Source organism: Dipodomys merriami, unplaced genomic scaffold (genome assembly GCF_024711535.1).
Source record: "Dipodomys merriami isolate MVZ:Mamm:240054 unplaced genomic scaffold, mDipMer1.0.p SCAF_421, whole genome shotgun sequence".
Lineage (NCBI taxonomy): Eukaryota > Metazoa > Chordata > Mammalia > Rodentia > Heteromyidae > Dipodomys > Dipodomys merriami.
In genome coordinates this window covers 265,652-291,326 of record NW_027205838.1, presented here as the reverse complement: position 1 = coordinate 291,326, position 25,675 = coordinate 265,652, and the positions used below count along the sequence as shown (strand labels likewise).

The 25,675-nt window shown below is 57.3% G+C and overlaps 2 protein-coding genes across 3 annotated transcripts; both read right to left on the bottom strand.

The window, feature by feature from the left end:
* Positions 1-1,228: 1,228 nt before the first annotated feature.
* Positions 1,229-7,350, bottom strand: LOC138807583 (GTP-binding protein Di-Ras1). The gene is made up of 2 exons (XM_069993360.1): positions 7,261-7,350; positions 1,229-4,756 (listed from the first exon to the last, which is right to left on the bottom strand). The coding sequence occupies exon 2, from the start codon at positions 4,686-4,688 to the stop codon at positions 4,092-4,094; it is 597 nt and encodes a 198-aa protein (XP_069849461.1). The 5' UTR covers positions 4,689-4,756; positions 7,261-7,350; the 3' UTR covers positions 1,229-4,091.
* A 6,330-nt stretch (positions 7,351-13,680) lies between these two features.
* LOC138807581 (zinc transporter ZIP3-like) lies at positions 13,681-22,646 on the bottom strand. Of its 2 annotated transcripts, XM_069993357.1 has the most exons (3): positions 22,546-22,646; positions 20,656-20,991; positions 13,681-15,742 (listed from the first exon to the last, which is right to left on the bottom strand). In XM_069993357.1, the coding sequence occupies exons 2-3, from the start codon at positions 20,863-20,865 to the stop codon at positions 15,002-15,004; spliced, it is 951 nt and encodes a 316-aa protein (XP_069849458.1). In that variant the 5' UTR covers positions 20,866-20,991; positions 22,546-22,646; the 3' UTR covers positions 13,681-15,001. The 2 variants fall into 2 exon arrangements, with proteins under 2 accessions (XP_069849458.1, XP_069849457.1); XM_069993356.1 differs by lacking the exon at positions 22,546-22,646 and having other exon boundaries at positions 20,656-22,477.
* Positions 22,647-25,675: the final 3,029 nt, after the last annotated feature.

Below are 25,675 nucleotides of genomic sequence, written 5' to 3'. Positions count from 1 at the left end.
TGTGGGGTTTGAACTCTGGGCCTGGGCGCTGTCCCCGCGCTCTTCAGCTCAAGGCGAGCGCTCTACCACTTGAGCCACAGTGCCACTCCGGTTTTCTAGTGGTTTATTGGAGATAAGAGTCTCACAGAGGCTGGGAAGGTGGCTCATTGGTAGAGTGCTTGCCTTGCATGCCTGAGGCCCTGGGTTCGATTCCTCAGCACCACATAAGCAAAAAGAAAGAAAGCCGGAAGTGGCACTGTGGCTCAAGTGGTAGAGTGACAGCCTTGAGCTGAAGAGCTGAGGGACAGGACCAGGCCCAGAGTTCAGGCCCCACGACTGACCAAAAAAAAAAAAAAAAAAAAAAAAGAGTCTCATGGACTTTCCTGCTTGGGCTGGCTTTGAACTGTGATCCTCACATCTCAGCCTCCTGAGTAGCTAGGATGACAGGCGTGAGCCACCGGCGCCCGGCTCAGACTTCTCCTTTTGATTGCCTCAATTCCATGATGTGAATAGACCAGTTTGTTTAAACATCCACCTATGTAATGAAGACCAACTTTGTTGTTTCCAGTTTGGGCTTTTACAATCAAATCTGTGTGAACCAAAGCCTTTGTTGCTCTGGCTTTGGACAGTGATCCTCCACCTCCCACATGACTGAGACCACCACACCGTGGTGTCACCATGCCCAGCCTGTTTATACTACAGATGTTTACTAACTTTTGCCTGGGATGGCTTTAACTACATTGTTATCTCCAGCTCCCAAATAGCCAGGATTACAGGTGTGTGTACTATCATGCCTGACTCACTTCATTTTTTTCTCCTAGTCCTAGGGCTTAAACTCTGGCCTGGATGCTGTCCCTGGGCTCCTTTTGCTCAAGGCTAGTGCTCTACCACATGAACCACAGCGCCACTGTGTTGGTTGGAGGTTAAGCGTCTCACGGCCTTTCCTGCCCAGGCTGACTTTGAACCACGATCCTCAGATCTCAGCCTCCTGAGTAGCTAGGATGACAGGTGGGAGCCACTGGTGGTCAGCATCCCTTGCCCCTTAAATTCAGTGGAGCACCTGCCTTCTACTCCACTCTCTTCCTCCCTCCTCCCCCCTCCTTTTCTTCCCCTCCCTCCCCCTGCTCCACATCCACTCCCCTCCCCCTCACCTCCCGCCATCCTTTGCAGGACTAGCACCACCCTCTCCCCAAAGAAGGATTGGGACACTGCTGGGGAAGGCAGGATCCACATCTTTATTGCAGGAAGACTATGTCTAGAGCGAATGCTACATGGACCCCACAGCAGGGTTGGGGGGCTCCCACATGCGGGGTGGGGAAAAGTGGGACAGGGGTCACCACAAGTGTGGCCTGGCAGGGTCCCCAGCACCAGGGATGTCCAGGTGTCACGGCCAGCAGCCGGGGCAGGCTCCGGGCCCTCCTCACACCGCCCTCCCTGCCCCCACCAGGGTCGGGCAGGCTGGAACAGGGGAGACCCTGGGGAGGCCAGGGGTTCCCCCTCCCCCGGGAGATTGTGCTATCAGGGTGTGTCCCTGAGTAAGGGCTGCAGCCCCTGTCCAGCCAGGAGCCACTTGGGGGCAGTGGGTTTGTGGGGGGGGAGGGGTCACCAGCTGCTGGGTCCTCCAGATTGGCTAAAAGACAAGGGGGTCAGCTACACTCAGAGACAGTGCCCCACCTCCATGAGACCAGGGCATGCACACAAGTGCACACAGGCATGCGCACACACAGCCTCTTCACCCTCCAGAACATGGACATTCGCCCTTATAAGGGTCCTTTCTCTCTCTCTTGCCATGTTTCCAGCCCCACTATGGAGAAGTCCCCATGGCCAGAAACCACAGGAGGCCCCAAGGCCACAGCCAGCCGGTAAGGGGCTCAGGTCTTCCGTGTGGCATCCACAAGGCACAGTAGCTGGAGCTGGAAGCAGGTTCCCCACTGTTGCTTCTCCAGGGGAAGACCCCAGCCCAGCCAGCACTGTGATCACAGCCTACAAGAGTCCAGATCAGGGCCCACCTCGGCCTCTGGCCTCCCCAGAACCTCCAAGATAATACACCTACAGGGTGTCATACCAGTGCTACATTGGCAATCACTCCTTACGCAGCACTAGCTGACTGATACAGATTTTGAGCCATGAGTTAGCGGGCCACAGCCTGGAATGGGCACAGAGCTACAGTTCAGACACACCTGGCCCTGCTGATAGCCAGCAATACATGCCGCCACACTCCCCACCAGGACAATGCCCTACGTCCTCCTTCTGTCCAGACCGGCATAAAAGCCTAACATCTGTGGACAGACAGATAGACACACGCACCCACGCACACCAAGTCATGCCACGCTCACACCCACCTTCGCACACCCTTGGGTTCATGGGTGTGCCCGGTCCCCCAAATTTCACTGCTACAGGTACTCAAGCCTGGGACAGTCTGTCTCCGGGGCCTGCTAGTGCCCACTCCCATCCCTGCCCCCCCAATGCATGTTTGCTTTACGTATGGCCAGGCCCTGCACCCCGCCCCCCTGACCAAGCACCCTGAGGTCCCCACCGAGGGGTTTGGCGATGACTTGCTGTCAGGCCAGTGTCTCTGTCTCCACAGAGGGGCGATCCTGGGTGGAAAGGGTGCCGGGGGTCCGTGGAGGGTTGCCCCCCACTCTTGCCTCCTCGGAGGAGCCAACCCGGCCAGTCCCAGGCTCCTGTGGTGGCTGTGCGCTGGCCGGGGCTGGGACGGATGGCTGGCCCAGGCTGCTGCAGGCCCTTGGTGATTGCCTGGTGGCCTGAGGCCCATCCCATGGGGCTCCTCCACCCCGAGTGTGCAGATGGGGTGAAAGGGGTGCTCTGGGACCTGGGGTGGGGGGAGCACAGGTCAGAGGTCACAAAGGATGAGGGATGGGTGGACGTGTGTCCCAGAGTGAAGAGAAGACAGGAAGAAGAGACTTTGAGGTCGCTGTGCATTTCACCTCCCCCAGCCCCCCAAGGTCACAGTGATCCAATGTGGTGGAGGGGCAGATGGATGGCGGGGGGGGGGGGGGACAGGGGCTGAGCTGAAGGAAGGCCTGCCTGTCTAGTCCCAGTTCCAGCTCCTTTGGATGGCTCCCCATTTCATTTCCTATCTGCAGGCAAAGGGGCCTAGGCCTACCTCCAGCACTCAGGGGTGGGGTACAGACAGAACAGGGGGTGACAGAAAGGTGTGGGAGGGAACAGATGGGTGTCCTAGTGAGGAGGAGGCAGATGGGGGCCCCATCCCTGCCCCAGGCCAGCTAGGGTGTGGGACAAGGAAGGAGGGAAGGAAGAGAAATAGGAAGGAGAGAGGAAGAGGAGGAGGAGGATGTAGATCAAGGAGGAAGATGAAAAAGCCAGGCAATAGTGGCTCACGCCTGTAATCCTAGCTACTCGGGAGGCTGAGAGCTGAGGATCTGGGCAGGAAAAGTCTGTGAGCCCAATGAACCACCAAAAAGCAGAAATAGAGCTGTGGCTCAAAGTGGTAGAGCACTAACTCAGGGACAGGGCCCAGGCCCTGAGTTCAAACCCCAGGACCAGCACACCAACAAAAAGAAAAGAAAGAAGGAAGGAGAGGAGGGAGAGAAGGAAAAAAGGAAGGAAGGAGAGAGGGAAAGAAAGGAGGGAGGGAAGGTAGGAGGGAGGGAGACAGGAAAGGAGAGAAAAGAAAAGAAAAGCCAGGTATGGTGGCTCATACCTATAATCCTAGCTACTCAGGAGGCTGAGATCTGAGGATTGCAGTTCAAAGCCAGTCCAGGCAGGAAAGGCTGTGAAACTCTTATCTCCAATTAAACAAACAAACAAACACCAGAAAACCAGAAGTGGCGCTGTGGCTCAAAGGGCAGAGCTTTCACCTTAAACTGAAGAGCTGAGGGACAGCGCTCAGGCCCAGAGTTCAAGCCCCATGACCAACAAAAAAAAAGAAAAAGGAAAAGGAAAGAAAGAGGAAGATGAAGAAGACCTGGAAGAAAGAGGAAGAGGGAGGAAGCCCGTGGGGGGGAGGAGGGAAACATGGAGGAAGACATGGATTAGGGAGGACTCAGAAAGAGGAAGAGGAGGCAGCGGAGGCCGAGGAGATGTCGATGACAATGATGACGGCGGCGGCGGTGGGCGGGCCTCGGGGCTCACATGAGGCTGCACTTGCCCCGGATGCGATCGGCCCTCTTCTGCTTGCTGGAGCGCTTGCCGTCGATGTTGAGGCTCATGCTGCGACGGGTCTCGAGCGTGAGCAGCTCCTGAAAGAGCTCCTTCACGTTGTAGTTCATCTTGGCCGACGTCTCCATGAAGGCGCACTTCCACTGCTGCGCCAGGGCCTGAGCCTCGCGGGTATCCACCTCCCTCTGCGTCTCGTCACACTTGTTGCCCACCAGCATCACGGGGATGTCCTCCACGCTGCCCTTGATCTGCACGATGAGCTGGTAGATGGGGCTCAGCTCCTCCAGCGACTGCTTGCTGGTCACGGAAAAGACCAGGATGAAGGCGTGGCCCTTGGAGATGGACAGCCGCTGCATGGCGGGGAACTGGTGGCTGCCCGTGGTGTCTGTGATCTGGAGCGTGCACACGCTCTTGTCGCAGCTGATCACCTGCCGGTAGGTGTCCTCGATCGTGGGGATGTACGTGTCCCGGAACGTGCCCTTCACAAAGCGCAGGACCAGTGAGCTCTTCCCGACGCCGCCCGCGCCGAACACCACCACGCGGTAATCGTTGCTCTGCTCCGGCATCTTCCTGAGGCCGAGTGGGCACCGCGAGGGGGTTGGGGGGGCTAGCTGCTAAGAACCCCAGGTGAACCCTGTGCAGAGACAATGGTCAGAGGCCGCCTAGCTTGCCAGGGGACTGGGATGCAGAAATGGGGCGGGGGGGGGGGGCTCCTAGGAGGAGGTGTCCTAGAAGGCCCTTCTGGAAGGCCGGGCTGACTTAGCACTTCTGTCTCACAGGCGGGCTGGGTGCCAGCCCCTTTTGGCTTAGCTTCTAACAAAATCTGGGGCCTTCTTCCCCAAGGGTACTGGGAGTGGGAAGAGGCTTGGGAGGGGTGCTTGAGTACCTGAGCCCTCCCCGCCCCCTCCCATACCAGCTGGGCCATTTCTCCCCCCCCCCCCCTTCCCCTCGTCCCTATCTGGTTTATGAGAACCAGGCACTGCTCGGCACCTGTGTAGTGTGACCAGCTCAGCAAATCACCTTGATGGCCTGAGCATCTGAACCCTGGCAGTACAGGAGAGGGAGGAAGAGGGTTTCAAATGCAGACTTCAGGGTTCCAGCTCCCCTAACGGCATGGAACAGGAGCCCCAGCCCTTGGCATCTACACTGCATGGCTGCCAACCACGTCCTTCATCTCCTAGAGTGTCATCTCCCCACCCGCTCCCCCCATCCCTGAGGGAGACAGGAACTCGTAGACCAAGCACAAGAACAACAACAAACAAACAAACAAAACCCAAAAGCTTGAAGCTAAAGATAAAGCTCCTCATTGCACGGTGAGGCCCATTCTGGCCACCTGCTCTCTGGACATGCTTTATGAGAAGGAGAGAGTCCTCTTCTCTTTTGTGCTCAGAGAGGTCTAGCAATCTCAGAAGGTCACACAGCACACAGATTCCTGAAGGGCTGGAAATGGGAGGGGAAGAACTGTAGGGAAGGGGCATAGGAAGGCAAATACATCTAGGCAGAGGTGGAGACAAGGAATCTGTTTCTAAGCTTTCCCTGCCTCCCTCCCAGGCACTATGGGCAAGTCCTGACCCTGGGTCACAGGGGGGAAAGGTGACCTCAGAAGCGGGCAGGACCCTGCCGTGTGAAACTGCAGTAGGAACCGGAATAAGCAGATTCAAGTCAGTTTTGTTCACACGCCCAGCTTGTGAGGAAGCTGGAAGCTGTGATACGCACCGTAGACAGGGCCTGGCACGGAGGAGCCCGGTAGATAGCGAGGAACAGTTATTATTACAACCCCTAGGGCTCCGTTGGGGGATGGGGGGTAAGGATGGATGATCAAAGGCAACCATGATCAAAGGCCGGGGGAGAGGCTGGCACCAGTGGCTCACGCCTGTAATCCCAACTACTCAGGAAAGAGGCTGAAAACTGAGGATTGTGGTTCAAAGCCAGCCTGGGCAGAAAGGTCTGAGAAACTTATCTCCAATGAACTACCAAAAAAAAAACAGGTGTGGCGCTGTGGCTCAAGTGGTAGAGCGCCAGCCTTGAGCAACAAAGCTAAGGGATAGCACCCAGGCCCTGAGTTCAAAACTCAGGACTGGCATAAAAGAAAAGGGTTGAAAGGGACAAGCGGACACCCACGCTCCAGAGACAGGCAAAGTTGTAGGAGCTGAGCACTAACTCTGTGACTGGCAGGAAGGTGTGCGGCTGCATGCTCTGCACCCCAGAAGGCGGCTGGAGGGTACTGGGGGGAGTCATCTAGTTCTGCAAACACTGCACTTCCCAGGGGGTCACCCCAAAAGTGGGCACACCAGTGTGCAGATCGAAACTGTCACCACTAGCCTGGGGATCGAGGTCGCTGAAGGGGGGATTCAGGCTCCCTGGGGGTGCTGTGAGCCACAGCCTCCACTCCCTGGGGTGTCCTCCGGGAGGGGCCCCCCCGGGGGCCTGGGAGCCACCGTGAGGACCTTCAGTTTGTAAGCTAGCGCAGGCGCAGTGGCCCCCGTCATGGGCCTCTGGCCCCGCTGGGGTGGAGTGGTCCTGGGCGTTGAACTTGAATTTTTTTGGGGGGGTGGGAGGAGTTGGCTCAAGGTCATAGAGCGAGGAGGTGACAAGGCAGGGCAGGGTTCGAATCCCACCCTGTGCGCCTGCAGGGCCCCGGGGCTCTGGCCCTGCCAGGCAGCGCACCCTGAGAGCCCGGGCCCGGAAGGCCTCGGGGACCCCGAGTCCGCCGGCCAGTGAGCGCCAGGCTGGGCCCCGGGAGGTGGGAGCAACCTCAGCCAGGGCACGGAAGCCCGAGCCCGGGGCGCTGGGGGCGGCGTCCGCGGGGGTCCCTGACCGGCGAGGGGTCCCGCAGGACGGGCGTGCTCCCGGCAAGGCTGGGGGGCAGGGGGAGGGCAGGGGGCGCGGCCGGGCCTCCCGGGGTTCAGGGAGGGCCTTGGCGGAGGGGGGGTCCTGAGCGGGGCGAGGGGCTCCATCGGCCCGGGGTCGGGAGGGTGGGCACCGCAGATGGCGCGCGGAGGGAGCCCCCCGAGGGGACAGCCCGGGTCAGCCCCGGGGGGGGCGGGCCCGCAGCGGGGGTCGGCCGGGGGGGGGGAAGGGGCGCCCGGGCAGGCCCGCGAGGCCGGGCGCGGGCCCAGCACCGACCCCGCCGCCTACCTGGCCGCCGCCGCCGCTGCTCCTCCTCCTTCTCCTCCTCCTCCTCCTCCTCTTCTTCGGATGCGTTCGGTGTCCGCTCGGCTCCGCGGCGCCCCCCGCCCGCCGCCGCCGCCGCCGCCGCCGCCGCCGCCGCCGTCACGCCCGCGCAGGCCCCGCCCCCGCGCCGACCACGCCCCCGCGCAGCCCCGCCCCCGCCGCGCTCCGCCCCGCCCCGCCCCGCCCAAGGTCACCGACCCCCGACTGCGGGAATGGGGGGAGGGGGACGGCCCCAGACCCCCCCCCCCTCCCCGCAAAACCTCACCTCCTCACCTCCTGCCTCCTCCTCTGAGACGCGGGGGTCCCTGGGCAGCGCCCCGGGACATCCCAGCGTGGGGGATCCATCCGTCCGTCAATCAATGGCCGGGGGCGGGGCCTCGAGCCCCGCCCACACCCCCGGGGGCAGGGGAGAGGTCAGGGCAGCGGGGCGGCTGAGGGGTCCTGCTCCAAGCCGGGACTAGTGGGAACCCGGGCGGACACAGCTTCAAAGAAGAGGGCTTTATCTTCTTGTGTCAGGTGTGTGTGTGTGTGTGTGTGTACACGCACGGGCCACCCCGGTCCTGGGGCTTGCACTCAGACCCTGGGTCCTGTCCCTGAGATCTTCTGCCCAAGGCTAGCGCTTTACCACTTGAGCCACAGCTCCACACCAGCTTTTTGTTGGTTAATTGGAGATAAACGTCGCACGGATTTCCCTGCCTGGGCTGGCTTTGGCTCTCAGTCCTCAGATCTCAGCCTCCGGGGTAGCCAGGATTACAGGTGTGAGCCCCTGGAGCCTGGCTTCTCGTTTTGAGAGTCTCTTTAGATAGCCCAGGCTGGCCTCACACCCACGGTCCTCCTGATGGTGGGGATTACAGGCGGGTGCTACGATGCCTGGTTTGGAATAAACATTTCTCTTTGGGATGCACCTGCTTGTGTGACTCTGTGTGTCAGAGGTAAAAATGACAAGAAGCCAGGCCCCTCGCCTCTCTCCTGAAGACCAGGAGGTGGATGGCCTATCTTGACTTCGTCTAGGCAGAGTCACAGGAAAGACTGGCCGTGGAGGTCCAGCAGGCCACTGCAGGGGGGAGTGAGGCAGTCCACAGCTACTGTGAATTATACTTTCCTAGGAAATCTTGAGGCCCCTCAGGAGCCACAAGAGGGGCTTTTCAGAGCCTTGGGTGGCCAGAAGCTCGCGAGGGAGGTGGTGAGCTCCCATTGTGGGGTGTGGGAACCCCGGCTCTCAGCTCCTTGATTCCCACTGTCCAGCTTCTATGGCTTTGGCTGAGATGTGTATGGGGGGGTACCATTCCTGCTTGCTTAGAGACCTGGCCGTGCCCCCCAAGTGTACCATCTTCCCTCCTGCTGGGGCCCTGGGACCCAGACGTGCCACTGTGTCTCTGTCTCCCTGACTCAGCCCAGCCCGGCCTCCTGGCATCCAACGCTCACTCTTGACCACGACCTTTTGTGCTCTAACGCTCTCCATGGCTTCCACTGCTGCCTGGGGTCCCAGATGGTGACCCAGCCTTCATCTCTCAGCCACAGGAGCCACGTAGGCACACAGAGCTCCTTTGGCCCAATGCTGTGCCAGAGAAGCACACCACGGAGCCTCAGTTTCCCCGCCTGTAAGAGGCTCGGGTTGCACCTTGTGGTTTCTTGTGTCGTGTGCCCGATGCCCACCTGCACGGGGCTGCTGTGCACAGGGCACAGGGCGCTGGGCGCTGGCTCGTCTCCTGTGCACCGCGGGCCCTGGGTTGGGCTCTGCTTCCTCGGGTGCCACCCAGGCCGGGCAGGCTGACTCATGCGTAGGAAGAGTGGGCAGAGCAGCAGCTCCGAGCTCCTCCTTGCTATTTATAGTTTGCCAGGCCAGGCTCCAGCCTCCGAGCCAGCGGGGTACAGGCCTCTGCCCCTCCTCGCTCTGCCTCCCAAACCAGGGTGGACACAGGCTCAGTCCACGGCTGGCTGGTGGACACAGCCACCCGGACACAGGGATGGTGTGACTCAAGACATTGGGGAGGCTGAGCAGCCAGCACTGGAATCTGGGGGTCCCTCCGAGACTCCCCCACAGAAGCCCTCACACCCTACTCTCCCTTTGGGGGAGTCTCTGAGAACTCTGGGCAGGGAGAGAAACCCCCTTTGGTCTCCCCAGCCCCTCCAGTATCCCGACATGCTCAGCATCCATGCTAACTCCTCACAGTGAACCCCACGAGAGCTCCTGCACACACGGAGGACCACTGAGGGGCCACTGCTTCTTCTTTCATCAAAACTGAAGGCCAGAGAGGGTAAGTGACTTGCTCAAGGTGGCACAGTGAAGAAGAGGCAGGGCCTCAACTAGAAACCCCTCCTTCCTGTCACGGCTAGAGGCCCCCTCCCAGGGGTCTTATATTACAGCCCCTCCTACAGCTATTCACCCCAAGGCTCTTCTTCTGGCCCCGCAGCCCTGTGGGACCTCCTCACCCCCAGAGGGGCACCCCTCATACTCCATTCCTTTCTGGGTTCCTTGGATTAACGCAGCCGTGTGGGCAGAGGCTTCCTGTGACTTTGGGAGAGGCCATCACAGGCCTGTTTGGCCCGCAAAGATTGCCGATGCTTTTTGAAGTTTGGCATCGATATTTTAAAATAAGGAGATCATTTGTCAACATCCAACTTGCCTTTCAAACTGACTAGGTTCGCTGGGTGCCGGTGGCTGGGGCCTGTCATCCTAGCTACTCAGGAGATCAGGAGATCTGAGGATCGTGGTTCAAAGCCAGCCCAGGCAGGAAAGTCCGTGAGTCTTATCTCCAATAAACCACCAGAAAACCAGAAGTGGCGCTGTGGCTCAAGTGGCAGGCCCAGAGTTCTTAATATACATTAATACAAACAACAAAAACAACAAGCACAAAAATAGGGTCAAGCGCTGGTGGCTCACACCTGTCATCCTAGCTACTCAGGAGCCTGAGATCTGAGGATCTCAGTTCAAAGCCAGCCTGGGCAAGAAAGTCCATGAGATTCATCTCTAATCAACCACCAAAAAGTCAGAAGTGGTGCTCAGGAAAATTGGTCAGGGACAGCACGCAGGCCCTGAGTTCAAACCCCACAACTAACAAAAAACAAAACAAAACAAAGGCTTAATCAGATGTTGTGGTACACAACTGTATTCCCAGCTCTTGGAAGTGGGAGCAGGAAGACTGTGAGTTTGAGGCTGGCCTGGGTCATACAGTGAAACCCCATTCCAAAACATCAAATAGGCTGGGAAGGTGGCTCAGTGGTAGAGCGCTTGCCTTGCATGCATGAGGCCCTGGGTTTGATTCCTCACCACCACATAAACAGAAAAAGCTGGAAGTGGCGCTGTGGCTCAAGTGGTAGAGCGCTAGCCTTGAGCTAAAGAGCTGAGGGACAGCGCCCAGGATCAGAGTTCAAGCCCCAGTACCAACGCCCACCCCCCCACCCCCCCACACACAAAAAAGCACCGAATAGAGTTGGGTGCCAGTGGCTCAGTCCTGTAATCCTAGCTACTCAAGAGGCTGAGACTCAAGAATTGCAGTTCAAAGCGAGGTCAGACAGAAAAGTCTATGAGAATCTTATCTCCAATTAACCACCAAAAAGCCAGAAGTGGAGCTGCAGTTCAAGTGGTAGAGCACCAATCTTAAGTGAAAAATTAGGGACAGTGCCTAGCCCCTAAGTTCAAGACTCAGGACTGGCATCAAAACAACCCACCAAATAGCATCTCCGACCCCCCCTGGCATCTCCAGGAGCTGGCAGGACAGCAAGAAAGACATGTCCTTCATCCCCCTCCCCCCCACACCTCAGTACACACAAGGGGTGCGGGCAATGACCGAAGCTCCTACCACTGGCAGGCTAACAATTAACTCTGATACTTGCGTCTCCTTACAGAGAACCCAGCCATTTTGACTATCACAAGGAAAGGTCTGGACATGAGCGACCGTTACGATGGTGCTGTTCCTGCCTTGGACTGGGTGGCGGCCGGAGACCCTGCTCGGCACCCGGCAGGACCACGATGCCCACAGTGCCTGCTGCCATGCCCCGTGGCCAGCAGAGGCCCTGAAGTGAAGGCGGTGAGAAGGTCACACTCCCCAGCCCAATGGAGCTGGCACTTCCTGGGAGCCTGGAGAGATCTGAACTCTAGACCACTGCCTAGAACAAGGAAGCTGCTTGGGCTGCTATGTTCACAGCACTGAGGTGACAGGTCATGTGTCTGAAGGCCACCTGGTTTGACTGGGTGACAGGGACGCTTTCTTCCCCCTTGGCGATCTAGCCTCTTGGCACGTGATCCTTGTGTGCTCTGAGTCTTCAGAGACCAGCGTCTGGCTTGCAGCAACCACCCCCAGGACTGCCTGCAGCCTGGCTCAGAGGGACCAGAATGGCTGAGAAGTATGAACAGGAAAGCCCCGGTGAGGGCCCCCAGGAAGGCAGGGCAGAGGGAGGGGAGGGCCACCCATCCTTCCCCCCCCCCCCCCCCCGCCGCCCGCTTCTCTGGGCCCCAAGAGGCTCAGTCTGCAGGGAGCTGGGAGCAGGAGCTGCCTTGTGCCATCCCTACCCACCCACGCTAATAACTTGTGCACAAACATGGCACAACACGAGCCAGACACGCCATCATTATCTCCCCTCACCCGCCCCACTGGCCCCGCCCCCCACAGTAATTCCCACCAGGCGCATACTGAGGGGGACCCACTGCGGCCCAGGGGGCTCCCTCAGTCACAGAAGCCTAGACAGGGTTCAGGGCTCCGGGTGGGGGCGGGGGTGGCAGAGGCAGTTACCTCAACTGAGAGTCACAGTCAATAAAGGACCTCCGCAAAGGAGCCACCTAATTTTCCAGGTTTTGAAACTGCACAGATGTAGCTGCCTTCCATGGCTGATTGCAGCGTGATCCCAGTTTTTTGTTTGTTTGTTGCTGGTCCTAGGGCTTGAACTCAGCTTGCGCTCTGTCTCTGAGCCTTTTTTTTTTTTTTTTGCTGGTCGTGGGGCCTCAACTCTGGGTCTGGGCACTGTCCCTCAGCTCTTCAGCTCAAGACTAGCGCTCTACCACTTAAGCCACAGCACTACTTCTGGCTTTTTCTGCTTGTCGTGCTAAGGAATTGAACCCAGGTCCTCATGCAATGCAAGGCAGGCACTCTACCACTAAGCCACCTTCCCAGCCCCTCTGGCTTTTTTCTAAGTAGTTTATATTAGAATTAAGAGTCTCAGGGACTTTCCCGTCCAGCTAGCCTCGAACTTTGATCCTCATATCTCAGCCTCCTGAGTAGTTAGGGTAACAGACATGAGCCACCAGCACCTAGCTTGTGATTTCAGTGTTATCCAAGTTAGTCACCAGGTACATGCTATTAGAGGGGGTGCTAAGACCTCGAGGAGACCCTGGCCTAAGGATCTCCCAGCTTGCAACCCCAGCTACTTAGGAGGAGGAGGGCAGGAGGATTATAATTGGAGGCTAGGCTGGGCAAAAAGTTTGAAAGACACCCTCCCCCCATCTCAAACAGTAAAAGCTGGGTTCACTGATCCACAGCTGTCATCCCAGATATGCAGGCCTAGGTAAGAAGATTGTGGTCCAGGCTGACATAGACAAACGTTTGGCCCTAAATGAAAAATAAGCCCAAAAGGCTGGTAGCATGGATCAGCTGGCACAGCATCTGGCTAAGAAGTTCAAGGAGGCTCTGAATTGAAAGCCCGGATGTGGACCTGTCAGGGATCAAGCTTTGCTCTTCCTGCCTCCATTTCACTTGTCACCCCCAACACAGCAACGTGTGCGTCCCTTTATCAAAGTGCAGGAGCTGAGAGACCCATCGCCATCTCCCCAAGGCCCCCAGGGGCACAGAGCCCAGGGCTGACCACAGCCCACAGGAGGGGTCGGCCCAGGGACAGGACCTTGCTGGCCAGGGCAGAGGGTGGCAGGTGAGCAGGCAGGTCGCATAGTCATGGCCTGGGCTTTGCCCAAACCTGAGCAGCCTTGCTAGGCTTTAAGGCAGAGAGACCTGAGGCAAAGTGGCGGCAGGTGGGCTGTGGGCTGTGGAACCCTTTCGCAGCTGTGCCGGGGCCCTGAGGAGGCGGTGGGCCCAAGGGTGCACAGATGGCCAGTGTGACGGGACTTGGGGTACCTCTGCACCAAGTAGGGGGGGCAGCAAGCTCTTGCAGCCAGGTCTACAAGCTTTCTGGTGTTTCCAGGACCGTGCCAAAGGGCTGGCAGATGGCCAGTTACATTGTGCTTTTGGCATTTCAGCAGTAGAGGGAGATGCCTTCCCACACCCAGCAGCCCAGTCCTCCCTGGATGCCTCCCCTGTGCGGGCAGCAGCTCTCCAGGGCGGATGACCTGAACCAGGATGGGAGGAGGCTCACGAGAGACCCTCCCATAGGGACAGGTGGGGGCCCTCCTGGGGGAGGGGCGGTAACACACCCCCAGTGCCCAGAGGTGGGGTTGAAATCTCCTTTATTTACAAGCGTCCAGGCACTCACCCTGGCTTCCGGAAGATTCCGGGGGGGACCAAAGGGAGAGCTGAGGTCATTTCCAAGTTCATGTGTCCCGAAGCTTGGCGGCCCACCTGGCCTTGGACAGAGTGCAGAGGCCAGGCCCAGGGCCCCAGGCAGATAGGGTCAGCCCCTGGTGGACAGGGCAGTGGGTGGCCCAGTGCCAGGCACAGGAAAGAAGTCCTGTGTGGAGGGGGGAGGCAGCGTGGACACCTGAGAGACAAGGTGGCCAGGACTGCAGTCCAGGCCTGGGCTCCAGGTGACAGCGGGGCAGTAAAGGCCGTAAGAACCTGCCGAGGCTATGGTGGATGGGAGCTGGGCGCAGCAAATTCCCAGGGCGACACAGCTTCGTGGCCTCTGGGTTCCAGAGGCTGGCTGGGGTTGCTCAGCGACAGGTCGGGTGGCAGGGTTGCTGTGGCACCAGGCTGGTCCTCCAGGCCCACTGGGGCCTCCGCCTCCCGCTGGGCTGCACCCCGGGGTGAGGCAGTCTCTGGGTGCCGAGGGGCCGCCCCCTGGCCTGCTCCAAGTCCTGCATGAGGAGGCCCTGGGAGGCAGTGCTGAGAACTACAAGGGTGTGGACCCCAGGCCAGGCCCCGGGGCCCATCCCTGGGCCCAGCAGCCCCACAGCCCCAGAAGAAGTGGGGGAGGGGGCAGAAGAGGGACTCTACGGAGGGCTCAGGGAACACGGATGCCCCGAGTGGGGGGTGGGGTTCACGACCCTCCCGAGGCGGGAGGCTCAGAGCCCTCTAATTACGGAATGGATGCCCCATATTGGGGCTGCGCTGCGGTGGCACAAACCTCCCGCGACCCCCCGGGTCTAGAGTGCTGGAGGTGGGCAGGGTCTCAGCAACACAGGGCTGGAGGACACAGGCCTGGGGGGGGTGCGTGGGGGCCCAGCGGCCTCCTGCGGTTCTGACGGTGGCCGCTGGGGCTCGGGGCGCACGCTGGGCCTGCTGCTCCTGTCCTTGTCCGTGGCTGGGGGAGGGGGGTCCTGGGTTGATGGTACCTGGCCGCCCGCCCCCCGCCTTGGTGAGCGGCTGCCACGGCCCTATGGCTTTGGTAAATTTCCTTGAATAAGAGTCTTTTGGAGGCGGCGTCAGCGCTCCGAGGCGAGCTCGGGGCGCAGGGCCAGGCCGAGGCCCGGGGTCCTGGGAGCCCCCGGTCCAGCGGGGCCCGAGGATGGGGGGGGAGGGGCCGGCACCACGTGCCGCAGGCGCCGCGGCGTCGCCGCTCGATGACGTCACGGGCCGGGGGGGCGCGCACGACGGCGGCGTCACCACTTGAGGAAGACCATGCCCGCCAGCACGGCGTAGCCCAGCACCAGGAAGAGCACCTTGAGCAGCCGGTCGTTCTTGTCCTCCAGCTCCTTGGCCAGGATCTCCAGGAAGGTGACGAAGAGGAAGGTGCCGCCCGCCAGGCCCTGCAGCAGCGCGGACGCCACGCTGCCCGGCACGCCGCGCGCGCTCTCGATGCCCAGGCCCAGCGCGATGCCCAGCGGGATGGTGGCGCTCACGGCGGCCGCCAGCTTGGCCGCGTCCCGCAGGGGCACGGCGCTGCGGGCCATGCTGATGCCCAGGGCCACCGCCACCAGCGTCTCGTGGACGGCCACGCCGACGAACAGGCCCACCACGCGCTCGCCCTCCTCCTGCAGGCCCAGCGTCAGGCCCTCGAACACCGAGTGCGCCGCCAGGGCGAACACCAGGCCCAGCAGCCGCAGCGGGCCGGGCCGCGCCAGCTCCTGCAGCCGCAGGCCGCCGTGCGCGTGCGCGTGCGCGTGCCCGCGCGGCTCCGCGAAGAGCGCCCGCCCGCCCGCGCCCGCGCCCTCGTACTCAGAGTCGCTGCCCGCGTCGGAGCCCGCGTTGAAGGTCTCCAGGTCGATGAAGGACGGCCGCTCCCGGCGGAAGGTCAGCACCAGCTGCTCCACGAAGACCGTCAGGAAGAAGCCCAGAAGCATGAGCGTCTCGGCCAGCGGGTAATCGGTGCTGATGTGGCCCAGACTCAGCACCTGCCGGAGCTGCAGGGGAACAGGCGGGGGACAGGCCATCAGCAGGGCCGGTGAGGCGCATCTGCACACCGGCCCAAGGCCGCAAGTTGAGGGCCCAGTATGGGCCACCAGGCCTGTAATCCCAGTTACTTGGGAGGCTGGCTATCAGGAGGATCACTGTCCAAAGCCAGCCCAGAGCCAAAGGTGAGAGACCCCATCTCAACCACTAAGTCGGGTGTGATAGCTTGTGTCCATGATCCCAGTTATGCTGGAGGCATAGGGAGGAGGATGGTAGACCCAGCCTGGTCCAAGCAAAAAAGACCCTACCTGAAAAGTAAAGCAAAAGGGTTGGAGGGGGTGTGGGGCTCCCTAGCAAATGCAAGGCCCTGAGTTCAAGCCCAAGTACTGCCCAAAACCAAGATGGATACCAAACCAAAGATCCCATTGCTGGGGCATCAAAAGGCCCCCACGAGGTAAGGCCACCTGGAACTACAGAACACGGCATCATTTGAAAGGGCTCAGATATAGTAATTGTCGTCCATCCCCCACCCCCAGATCATACATTGCAGGTCCTATCTCCTAGCATGTCAATGCGGACACAGCTGCAGCGAGGGCCTTTACAGAGGGGTCTGTAAAGGACTGCCGGCTTGAACAATGAAGGGCCTGCCCAGAAGACACGCAGAGAGGCAGGGAGGCCAGGCCTCAGCAGCACCCAAGAGCAGGCAGTGGCCACACCTGGCACCCTGGCACCTGGGAGACTGAGGCACGAGGAGCAAGAGTTCCAGGCCAGTCTGGCTGCATGGAAGACCCATCTCAAAATCACAAAATAAAAACATATAAATCCCAGCTACTCAGGAGGCTGAGATCTGAGGATCGCGGTTCAAAGCCAGCCCAGGCAGGAACGTCCAATTAATCACCAGAAAACTGGAGGTGGTGCTGTGGCTCAAGTGGTCAAGTGATAGAGCGCTAGCCTTGATCTGAAGAGCTCAAGGACACAGCCAGGCCCAGAGTTCAAGCCCCATGACCGAAAAAAAAAAAAAATGCCGAGTGCCGGTGGCTCACGCCTGTGATCCTAGCTACTCAGGAGGCTGAGATCTGAGGATCATGGTTCAAAGCCAGCCCAGGCAGGAAACTCCATCAGATTCTTATCTGCAATAAACCACTAGAAAACCAGAAGTGGTGCTGTGGCTAAAGCGGTAGAGTGCTTGCCTTGAGCTGAAGAGCGCAGGGAAAATACCCAGGCCTACAGTTCAAGCCACATGACTGACAAAAGAAAAAGGAAACATAAAAAAATAAAAAAGGCTGCTGGGCGCCGGTGGCTCACGCCTGTAATCGTAGCTACTCAGGAGGCTGAGATCTGAGGATCACAGTTCAAAGCCAGCCCAGGCAGGAAAGTCCATGAGACTCTTGTCTCCAATAAACCACCAGAAAGCCAGAAGTGGCGCTGTAGCTCAAGTGGTAGAGCGCTAGCCTTGAGATGAAGAGCTGAGGGACAGCGCTCAGGCCCAGAGTTCAAGCCCCACGACTGACAAAAATAAAAAAGGCCAGCCAGGCACCAGTGGCTCACACTTGTAATCCCAGCTACTCAGGAGGCTGAGATTGGAGGATTGTCTGTGAGACTCTTACCTCCCAGGCCCTGAGTTCAAACCTCTGGAGCAGTGCGTGTGTGTGCATGCACACGTGCACGTGCACGCGTGTGCGCCAGCCCAGGCCCCCATCCTGGGTGGCTGGTCCTCAGGATGGCAGTGACAGCCTGCTTGCTGCCCATGTGGGAAGGGCTCTGCTTCCAGAATTCTCCCCCTCGCCATTATTGGGGACATGTGTAAGTGACTATGTAGCGTTGGCATGTCTCCTGACCGGCCCCAGAGCCCTCTGAGAACTTCCCAGAGCAAGTTTGGAAGACATGGGCCTCATGTTGTCAGCCAGTCCTGGGCATGTGGCTGGCAATGACTGAGGCCAGAACCAGCATTAAATTGATAGAATATCTAGAAACAGAATCACCAGGCATGGCCTGGCCTCAGTAGGACTGGGGAGCACGGGCTCCAGCTTTGGTGTCAGAGGGCCCCTGGCCCTGGCTTTCCGCCTAGGTGGGCCCTGGTCTCTCTGGGGTCTGAGGACCGGGCCGCTCTAGTCCCCCATGTTTTGTGAGCTGTTCTCTGCATGTCCCTTCCGCACCCGAGCCTGCATTCCAGCTCACAGCCCCCCAGGGACTTGCCATATTAGAGAAACACTTATGGCTCATCATCAGTTCACACACACACACATACACACAGTCACACATGTACTCTCATCCCCAAATACTTTTGTGGTGGTCCTAAATAGTGTGACTGTCCCAAGGGACACATGTCAATGTCTGAGGATATTTTGCACACACACACACACACACACACACACACACAAGTGCACACGTGCCAGTCTTAGTACTTGAACTCAGGGCCTGGATGCTGTCCCTGAGCTCTTCTGCTCAAGGCTAGTGCTCTACCACTTGAGCCTCAGATCCACTGCCAGCTTTTTGGGGGGCTAATTGGAGATAAGAGTCTCATGGGCTTTGCTACCCAGGCTGGCTTTGAACTATGGGCTTCAGATCTCAGCCTCCTGAGTAGCTGGGATTACAGGTGTGAGCCACCAGTGCCCAGTGGCTTTCACGACAGGTAGCAATGACACCTGGGCATCCTGAGCCCTGCAGGGTGCTGCACAGCATCCTCAACCTCTTCAAGGCAGAAACCCCCAGTCATGACAGCATGTCCCCTCCTATCTCCTGGTGTTTGTGTCCCAGGGGCAGATGAGACCCTGGCCGCAGCACAAGGCTGTAGAGAAGCCACCAGAGGCCCCCACAGCCTCCACTGGGGTCATTGAGGCCCACAAGTGTCCTCCAAGAGGAGGACAGCAGCTTGCCTGTTAGGCCAGGCAGACCCAGGTCATTTCCACATTGATGACCTCCAAGGTCAGCTAAGTCAGGGCCTTCCATTCACACAAAATCACTCCTATCAAGCCGGGTGCTGGTGGCTCACACCTGAAATCCTAGCTACTCAGGAAGTTGCTGAGCATCGTGGTTCAAAGCCAGCCTGGGCAGGAAAGTCCATGAGACTCGGATCTCCAATAAACCACTCAGAAAACCAGAAGTGGTGCTGCGGCTCAAGTGGTAGAGCACTTGCCTTGAGCTGAGGAGCTCAGGGACAGCGCCCAAGCCCAGAGTTCAGGCCCCATGACCAACAATAAGAAAAAAAGGGGGCTGGGAAGGTGGCTCAGTGGTAGAGCGCTTGCCTTGCATGCCTGAGGCCCTGGGTTCCATTCCTCAGCACCACATAAGCAAAAAAGAAAAAAAGCCGGAAGTGGTGCTGTGGTTCAAGTGGTAGAGCGCTAGCCTTGAGCTGAAGAGCTGAGGGACAGCGCCCAGGCCCAGAGTTCAGGCCGCACGACCAGACCCCCCCAAAAAAAAGCTAGGGTGGCAGTGGGGAGGGGCTATATGTTGGGGCTATCCAACAACCCCCTCCAATACAAACCTAAACGTAACACAGACCTTAAAGCACAGATAACTCTCCTTTCTCTTCCTTCCTCACTGAGCCTGAGGGAAAAGGGAGGGATGGAAGGATGGAAGGCCAGAGGTGGGGAGCTCCTTCAAATCCAGACTGCAAGATGAGTCCCGCCCCCATGAAGATGACACTGCTGAAGTCCGCAATCAGCCAGGAGTCAGGCGGCCCTCAGCAGGCCCCGGCCCCTGCTTTGGGAGAAGCACCTTTTCTATCAAAGTATGCTTCCTTTCTGTTCATCTTGAGAGAATGTTGTTTTCTGAAGGGTTCCTGCTTTGGCCCTTTGTTAATTTTATTTTAGTTACATACATCCTTCTCCTTTTTTTTTGGTCAGTCCTGGGCGCTGTCCTCAGTTCTTCAGCTCAAGGCTAGCGCTCTACCACTTGAGCCACAGCATTACTTCTGGCTTTTTCAGCTTATGTGGTGCTGAGGAATCAAACTCAGGGCCTCAAGCACTCTACCACTGAGCCACCTTCCCAGCCCGAGGCTCCTGATTTTTAACTATATCCTGTTTATTCTTTTGCAGAGTTTGAGCCTGAGCCCAGCCAATGGGAGCAGAGAGGCGGGGCCTGTGGATGAGGGATAAGAAGGGAGCAGCCGGGCTGCTTCCAGTGCTTGCTTGCCTGATTGTTGGCAAATGCACACCCTTCCGCAGCAGGAGACTGTGCCTTGCTGGTTCACACTGGTGTCCTTATTCCTTTGCGAGGCCCCAACATCCCGAGCTATTTTGAACACTGCCTCAAGGCTGCAATTCCTTCTACATAAGTGTTCTCACATAGCTCTGATGACAGGTGTTTGACACCACACTAGCTTGTTTTGTTGAGATGGGGTCTCACTAACTTCCCTAGGCCAGCCTGGATCCCAGTCACTGCAACCTGTGTCTCTTTTTTTTTTTTTTTTTTTTTTGGGGTCCGGTCATGGGGCCTGAACTCTGGGCCTGGGCGCTGTCCCTCAGCTCTTCAGCTCAAGGCTAGCGCTCTACCACTTGAGCCACAGCACCACTTCCAGCTTTTTTCTTTTTGCTTATGTGGTGCTGAGGAATCGAACCCAGGGCCTCAGGCATGCAAGGCAAGCACTCTACCACAGAGCCACCTTCCCAGCCCCAACCTATGTCTCTTGAGTAGCCAGGATCACACACACACACACACACACCACAACCGTCAGGTGCCTGCTTTCAAGACAATCCAGTATCTGAAAGGGGACAGACTGGTCTAGACAATCACCATCCACTGGACTCCTCAGTGGTCCTGACCCAGGTGCGATGCACAGCCTGATTACCCAGCGAGGCACAGAGAGGGGCAGCAGCCAACGTGCAGTCACACAGCAAGGCACTCTGTCCTTTCTATCACTCTGAGCATGTTAACAGGGTCAAAGACCAGAACCCCTGGACCCCCAAGGTGCCAAGGACCTTACCTTTTCCCGCACGGCGGGCAGCAGGGCGTTGAAGCACGTGGCCAGGAAGACACCACCGCCGAACGTGTTACAGAGGGACAGAACCTTTTTGGAGCGCTGGGCCTTCTCAAAGTCCATCTGGATGACTTTCACGGGGACCAGGGCGCCCAGCAGCATGAAGAAAAACACGCCCACCATGCAAAGGATTTTGGCTACTAATAGCTTCACCATGGTGGTGGCCTAGGATGTGCCGGTCACTGAGATGCCAAACCATGTGTAGACAGACGCAGACGTAGGTGCCAGAAGGTGCTACCGCTTCCAGCCACAAGGCTGGGAGCTCATGCTTGCAAGCCACAACTGTGAATACCAGGATGAGTGTTAGCTGTCAGCTTTAGGGGTGGAGCTGTCCCATCGCAGTGGGCACTAGACTCCATCCCCCATTCATACACCTGTAATCCAAGCCACTCAGGAAGTGGAGATAGGAGGATCATTGTTTGAAGCCAGCCCTGGCAGGAAAGTCCATGAGACTCTTACCTCCAATGAATCACCAAAAAAGATGGAAAGTGGAGTTGTGGCTCAAGTCACCACTTGCCTTGTGTGAAAAAAAGCTAAGAGACAGTGCCCAGGCCCTGAGTTCAAGTTCCACTACCAGTGGATACACACAAAACCATTGACCATACCTATCTGTTTAAACTGTGATCCAAATTAAATGAAATTTGAAATTCTGCTTCCTGGCCATCTTTCAAAGGGTCAGTAGCAATGTAAGCCTGGTAGCAGACATATTAGGCCTGCCCAGGCACAGAGCAGGACCCCCTCCCTCCATTGTTGCAAATGGTTTCTCATGCCCCTGAAATAGAATCCTAATTCTTTCTTTTTGTGTGCTGGACTGGCTTTGAACCTTGATCTTCAGATCTCAGCCTTCTGAGTAGCTAGTATCACAAGTGTGAACCATAAGAGTCCAGCTGAGAATCCCAACTCTTCATTGAAAGGCTCAGGCTTGACATAGCTGAATTCTGCCTGACCCTAGCCTACACTCAACTTTCTCATACCACAAAAGTGCCAAACCTATTCCTACCCCAGGCCCTATGCACAGGTGGTGCTGTCTACAACACTCTTCTCCTCTGACTCCCCAAGGATGTGTCCTTCACCTTTACTTCACTGCCCCCAGCTCCTTCCCTGGCCAACTTCCACTCTAAACCATCACCTTCCTGTCCACCAATACCAAGACCTGGCACAGAACAAATGGGCCAGCGATGCCTGTGAACCTCGTCATACAAGACTCAACGGCCCCAACCGGAAACATTACCCTGGATCCCAAAATCATCACTGCTAATAGCAAGAACCTCAGCTCCTTCCTTATCTACGGTTCCCTACCAACCAAGCCCGCCCTCCTCTCCTTCGAACAACCACTTCCTGGCTTCAATTCAGGCCTTAGGGTCTCAGCTTAGACCTCCTGGGTGTGTGTGGGGAGGGGGGGGAAGGACCTGGCCGCTTCCAGCCCCTGTCCTAGCGGTATTCTCCTTCTGTTTTGTGTTCGGGCTGGAGGAGCAGGGGGATTTACTGATCTAAAGCCGTCTGCAGCCGCCCCTCCCTCCAGGCTATGGAGGCACACAGTAGGCGCCCAATAAATACCAACGGGGTGTCTGGACGCCCCAGCCCGTACGACGGTGTTGAGGGCGGTCTGGGCGCTCTCACACTGGGGGCTGGTGGGCCCGGGCCGCGGAGGAGGCGGGCCCGCTCATTCATTCATTCATTCATTCATTCATTCGGCACTTAATTGAGCGCCTTTTGGATACCCCACGCTGCCGGACGCTGGCGCCGGGCCTCGCCTCACCGGCCAGCAGAGTCCGCCAGGCCCCTCCTCCAGGCTGCGCCCCGCCGCCCCGTCCTCACCCCCAACCGCACACGAACCTGAGCCAGGCCCCCGGCCCGCAGCAGCTGCCGCCCGCCGCCAACCGCCCGCGCGGTGCCGACCCCGCCGCCGCCGCCGCCGCGGACCGGGCGAGACCCCGGCTCAGCGCGCCGCGGCCTGCGCCCCGCCCCCCACCGCGCCCATTGGCTGCTCCGAGCACCGCTGGCCGATACCCAAGTCTCATTGGCTTTTCTGGCTGACATTCATCCTGCGACCCCACCTCCCCACCATCGGGAGAAAGTAGTTTCCTCCCGCGGAGCGGTGGACTCACCCACCAAGTGTCTCCGACGGGAAACATGGACCACCGAGAAATGGTTCCGGAAGGGTTTGACTTTTTGAGCTGTCCAGGGGAGTCTGGTGCTGAATCCCGGCGGATCCGAGGGTTGGCGGGAGGGAATGGATTTCCTGAAAGAAACTGCAATTCGCGCACACCTGTAAGCCCAGCTATTCAGGAGGCTGAGATCTGGGGATCGAAGTTCGAAGCCATCTCGGACAGGAAAGTCCGTTAGACTCTTATTTTCATTAAGCAGCAAAAATCTGGAAGTGGATCTGTGCCTCAAGCCCAGAGACACCACCCAGGCCCCAAGTTCAAGCCCCAGGGAATGGTCATCCAAACCTTACAGTAACTAAACGCAGGGGGTGATCTTGGATTAAATCCTGGCTAAAAAGTATGTTTTACAGCACATGTTTAGAGAAACTAAACTAATCTGAATATGGACTATACATTTAACAAGACTATGTATCTACATTTAATTTATCTCATTTTCCAGGTTTACAAATTGTAATGAGTTTATGTAATCAAATGCCCTTGATGTTAGAAGGTGCATAGTGCAGGACACCTGGAAGACACATTTTCATTGCACAGAGAAATAGAATACCATGGTGTACACACACACACACACACACACACACACACACACACACACGAGATAAAGCAAAGTCAGCAAAATGTTAATTGGTGAATGTAGGTTGGGACTGTAAGGGAATTTATTGTGCTATTCTCATGGGTTTTCAAAACTTTTTTTTTTTTTTTTTTGCTGGACGTGGGGCCTGAACTGTGGGCCTGGGCGCTGTCCCTCAGCTCTTCTGCTCAAGGCTAGCGCTCTACCACTTGAGCCACAGTGCCACTTCCGGCTTTTTTTCTTTTTGCTTATGTGGTGCTGAGGAATTGAACCCAGGGCCTCATGCATGCAAGAGCTGTACCACTGAGCCACCTTCCCAGCTCCAAACATTTATATTTTAAACACTGAAAAAGTACTATTTTACAACCAAGTCAAGAATTTTGAGGGCTGGGAAGGTGGCTCAGTGGCAGAGTGCTTGCCTTGCATGCATGAGGCCCTGGGTTCGATTCCTCAGCACCACATAAGCAGAAAAAGCTGGAAGTGGTGCTGTGGCTCAAGTGGTAGAGTGCTAGCCTTGAGCTGAAGAGCTGAGGGACAGCGCCCAGGCCCACAGTTCAGGCCCACGAATGGACCCAATAATAATAATAATAATAATAATAATAATAATAATAATAATAATAAATAAAATAAAAACATTTAATTTTAAATAAGCTTAAAAAAAAACTTGTGCATTGTGGCTCACACCTGTAATCCCAGCTTTTCAAGAGACAGATCTAGAGGATTTCTATTCAAAGCCAGCCTATGGAAAAGCATCTGGGAGATGGCATCTCTAATTGAGCAGCAAAATGCCAGATTGGAGGCATGGTTCAAGTGGTAGAGGGCAGTGGTAAGCGAGAAAGATGAACAGACTTAAAGCCCTGAGTTCAAACCCTGTACCACAAAATAAAGAGAAGAGGAGGAGGAGGAGGAGGAGGAGGAGGAAGACATGAAGGGTGAAGAAGTTGCCCCGGGGCCAGTGCCTGCCCCACTATAATCCTAGCTATTTGGGAAACTGAGATTGGGATGCTCTGAGTCCAGCCTGGGCAGAAACATTCACAAAATTCCATTTCAATCCATAGCTGGGCACAAGCTGTCATCCCAGCTATGTAAGTCCTCCCAGGAGGACCGCTGTTCTAGGACAGCCTGAGAAGAAAAGTCGCCAAGACCCCATCTCAATGAAAGAAGACAGGTGTGGTGGTACATGCCTGTCATCTCAACTATAATGGGAAACCTAAAATACGCAGATAGAGGTCCAGACTTGGACAGGAAATGAGACCCTATCTCAAAAATAACCAATGCTGCTGGGCACCAGTAGCTCATGCCTGTAATCCTAGCTACTCAGGAGGCTGAGATCTAAGGATCACAGTTCAAAGCCAGCCTGGGCAGGAAACTCCGTGAGACTCTTTTTTTTTTTTGGGGGGGGGGTCCGGTCATGGGGCCTGAACTCTGGGCCTGGGTGCTGTCCCTCAGCTCTTCAGCTCAAGGCTAGCACTCTACCACTTGAGCCACAGCGCCACTTCTGGCTTTTTTCTTTTTGCTTATGTGGTGCTGAGGAATCGAATCCAGGGCCTCAGGCATGCAAGGCAAGCGCTCTTCCACTGAGCCACCTTCCCAGCCCTCCGTGAGACTCTTATCTCCAATAAACCACTAGAAATCCAGAAGTGGTGCTGTGGCTCAAGTGGTAGAGTACTTGCCTTGAGCTGAAGAGCACACAGACAGCGCCCAAGCCCAGAGTTCAAGCTCCACAACTGGCAAATAATAATAATAACCAATGCAAACAAGGGCTGGATGTGTGACTCATGGTTAGAGCATTTATCTAACAAGTATATAGGCCCCAAGTTCAAACTTTGGCACTGGAAAAAGAAAAGAAAAAGAAAAAGAACTAGGTTGGTGGCAGGTCTTAGGTCACTGGGGGGCTGATCTCAAAGGGGATTGTGGGACCCTGGCTCCTTTCTCTCCCTTTCTCTTCAGGCCATGGGAAGAATAGCATTGCCCCACCCCACCTCACCCCTTTGCCACAGGAAGTAGCAACAGGACCAAGTGCCCATAGGTGGAAGCCTCCAGACTGAGCTAGACCTGGCCTAGAGCTTGAACTTGGGCCTGGGCACTGTTCCAGAGCTTCTTTTTGCTGAAGGGTAACACTCTACCACTTGCACCACAGAGCGACTTCTGGCTTTTTTTTCTGAGTAGTTTATTAGCAATAAGAGTCACAGACTTGTCTGCCTGGGTTGGCTTCAAATTGCAATGC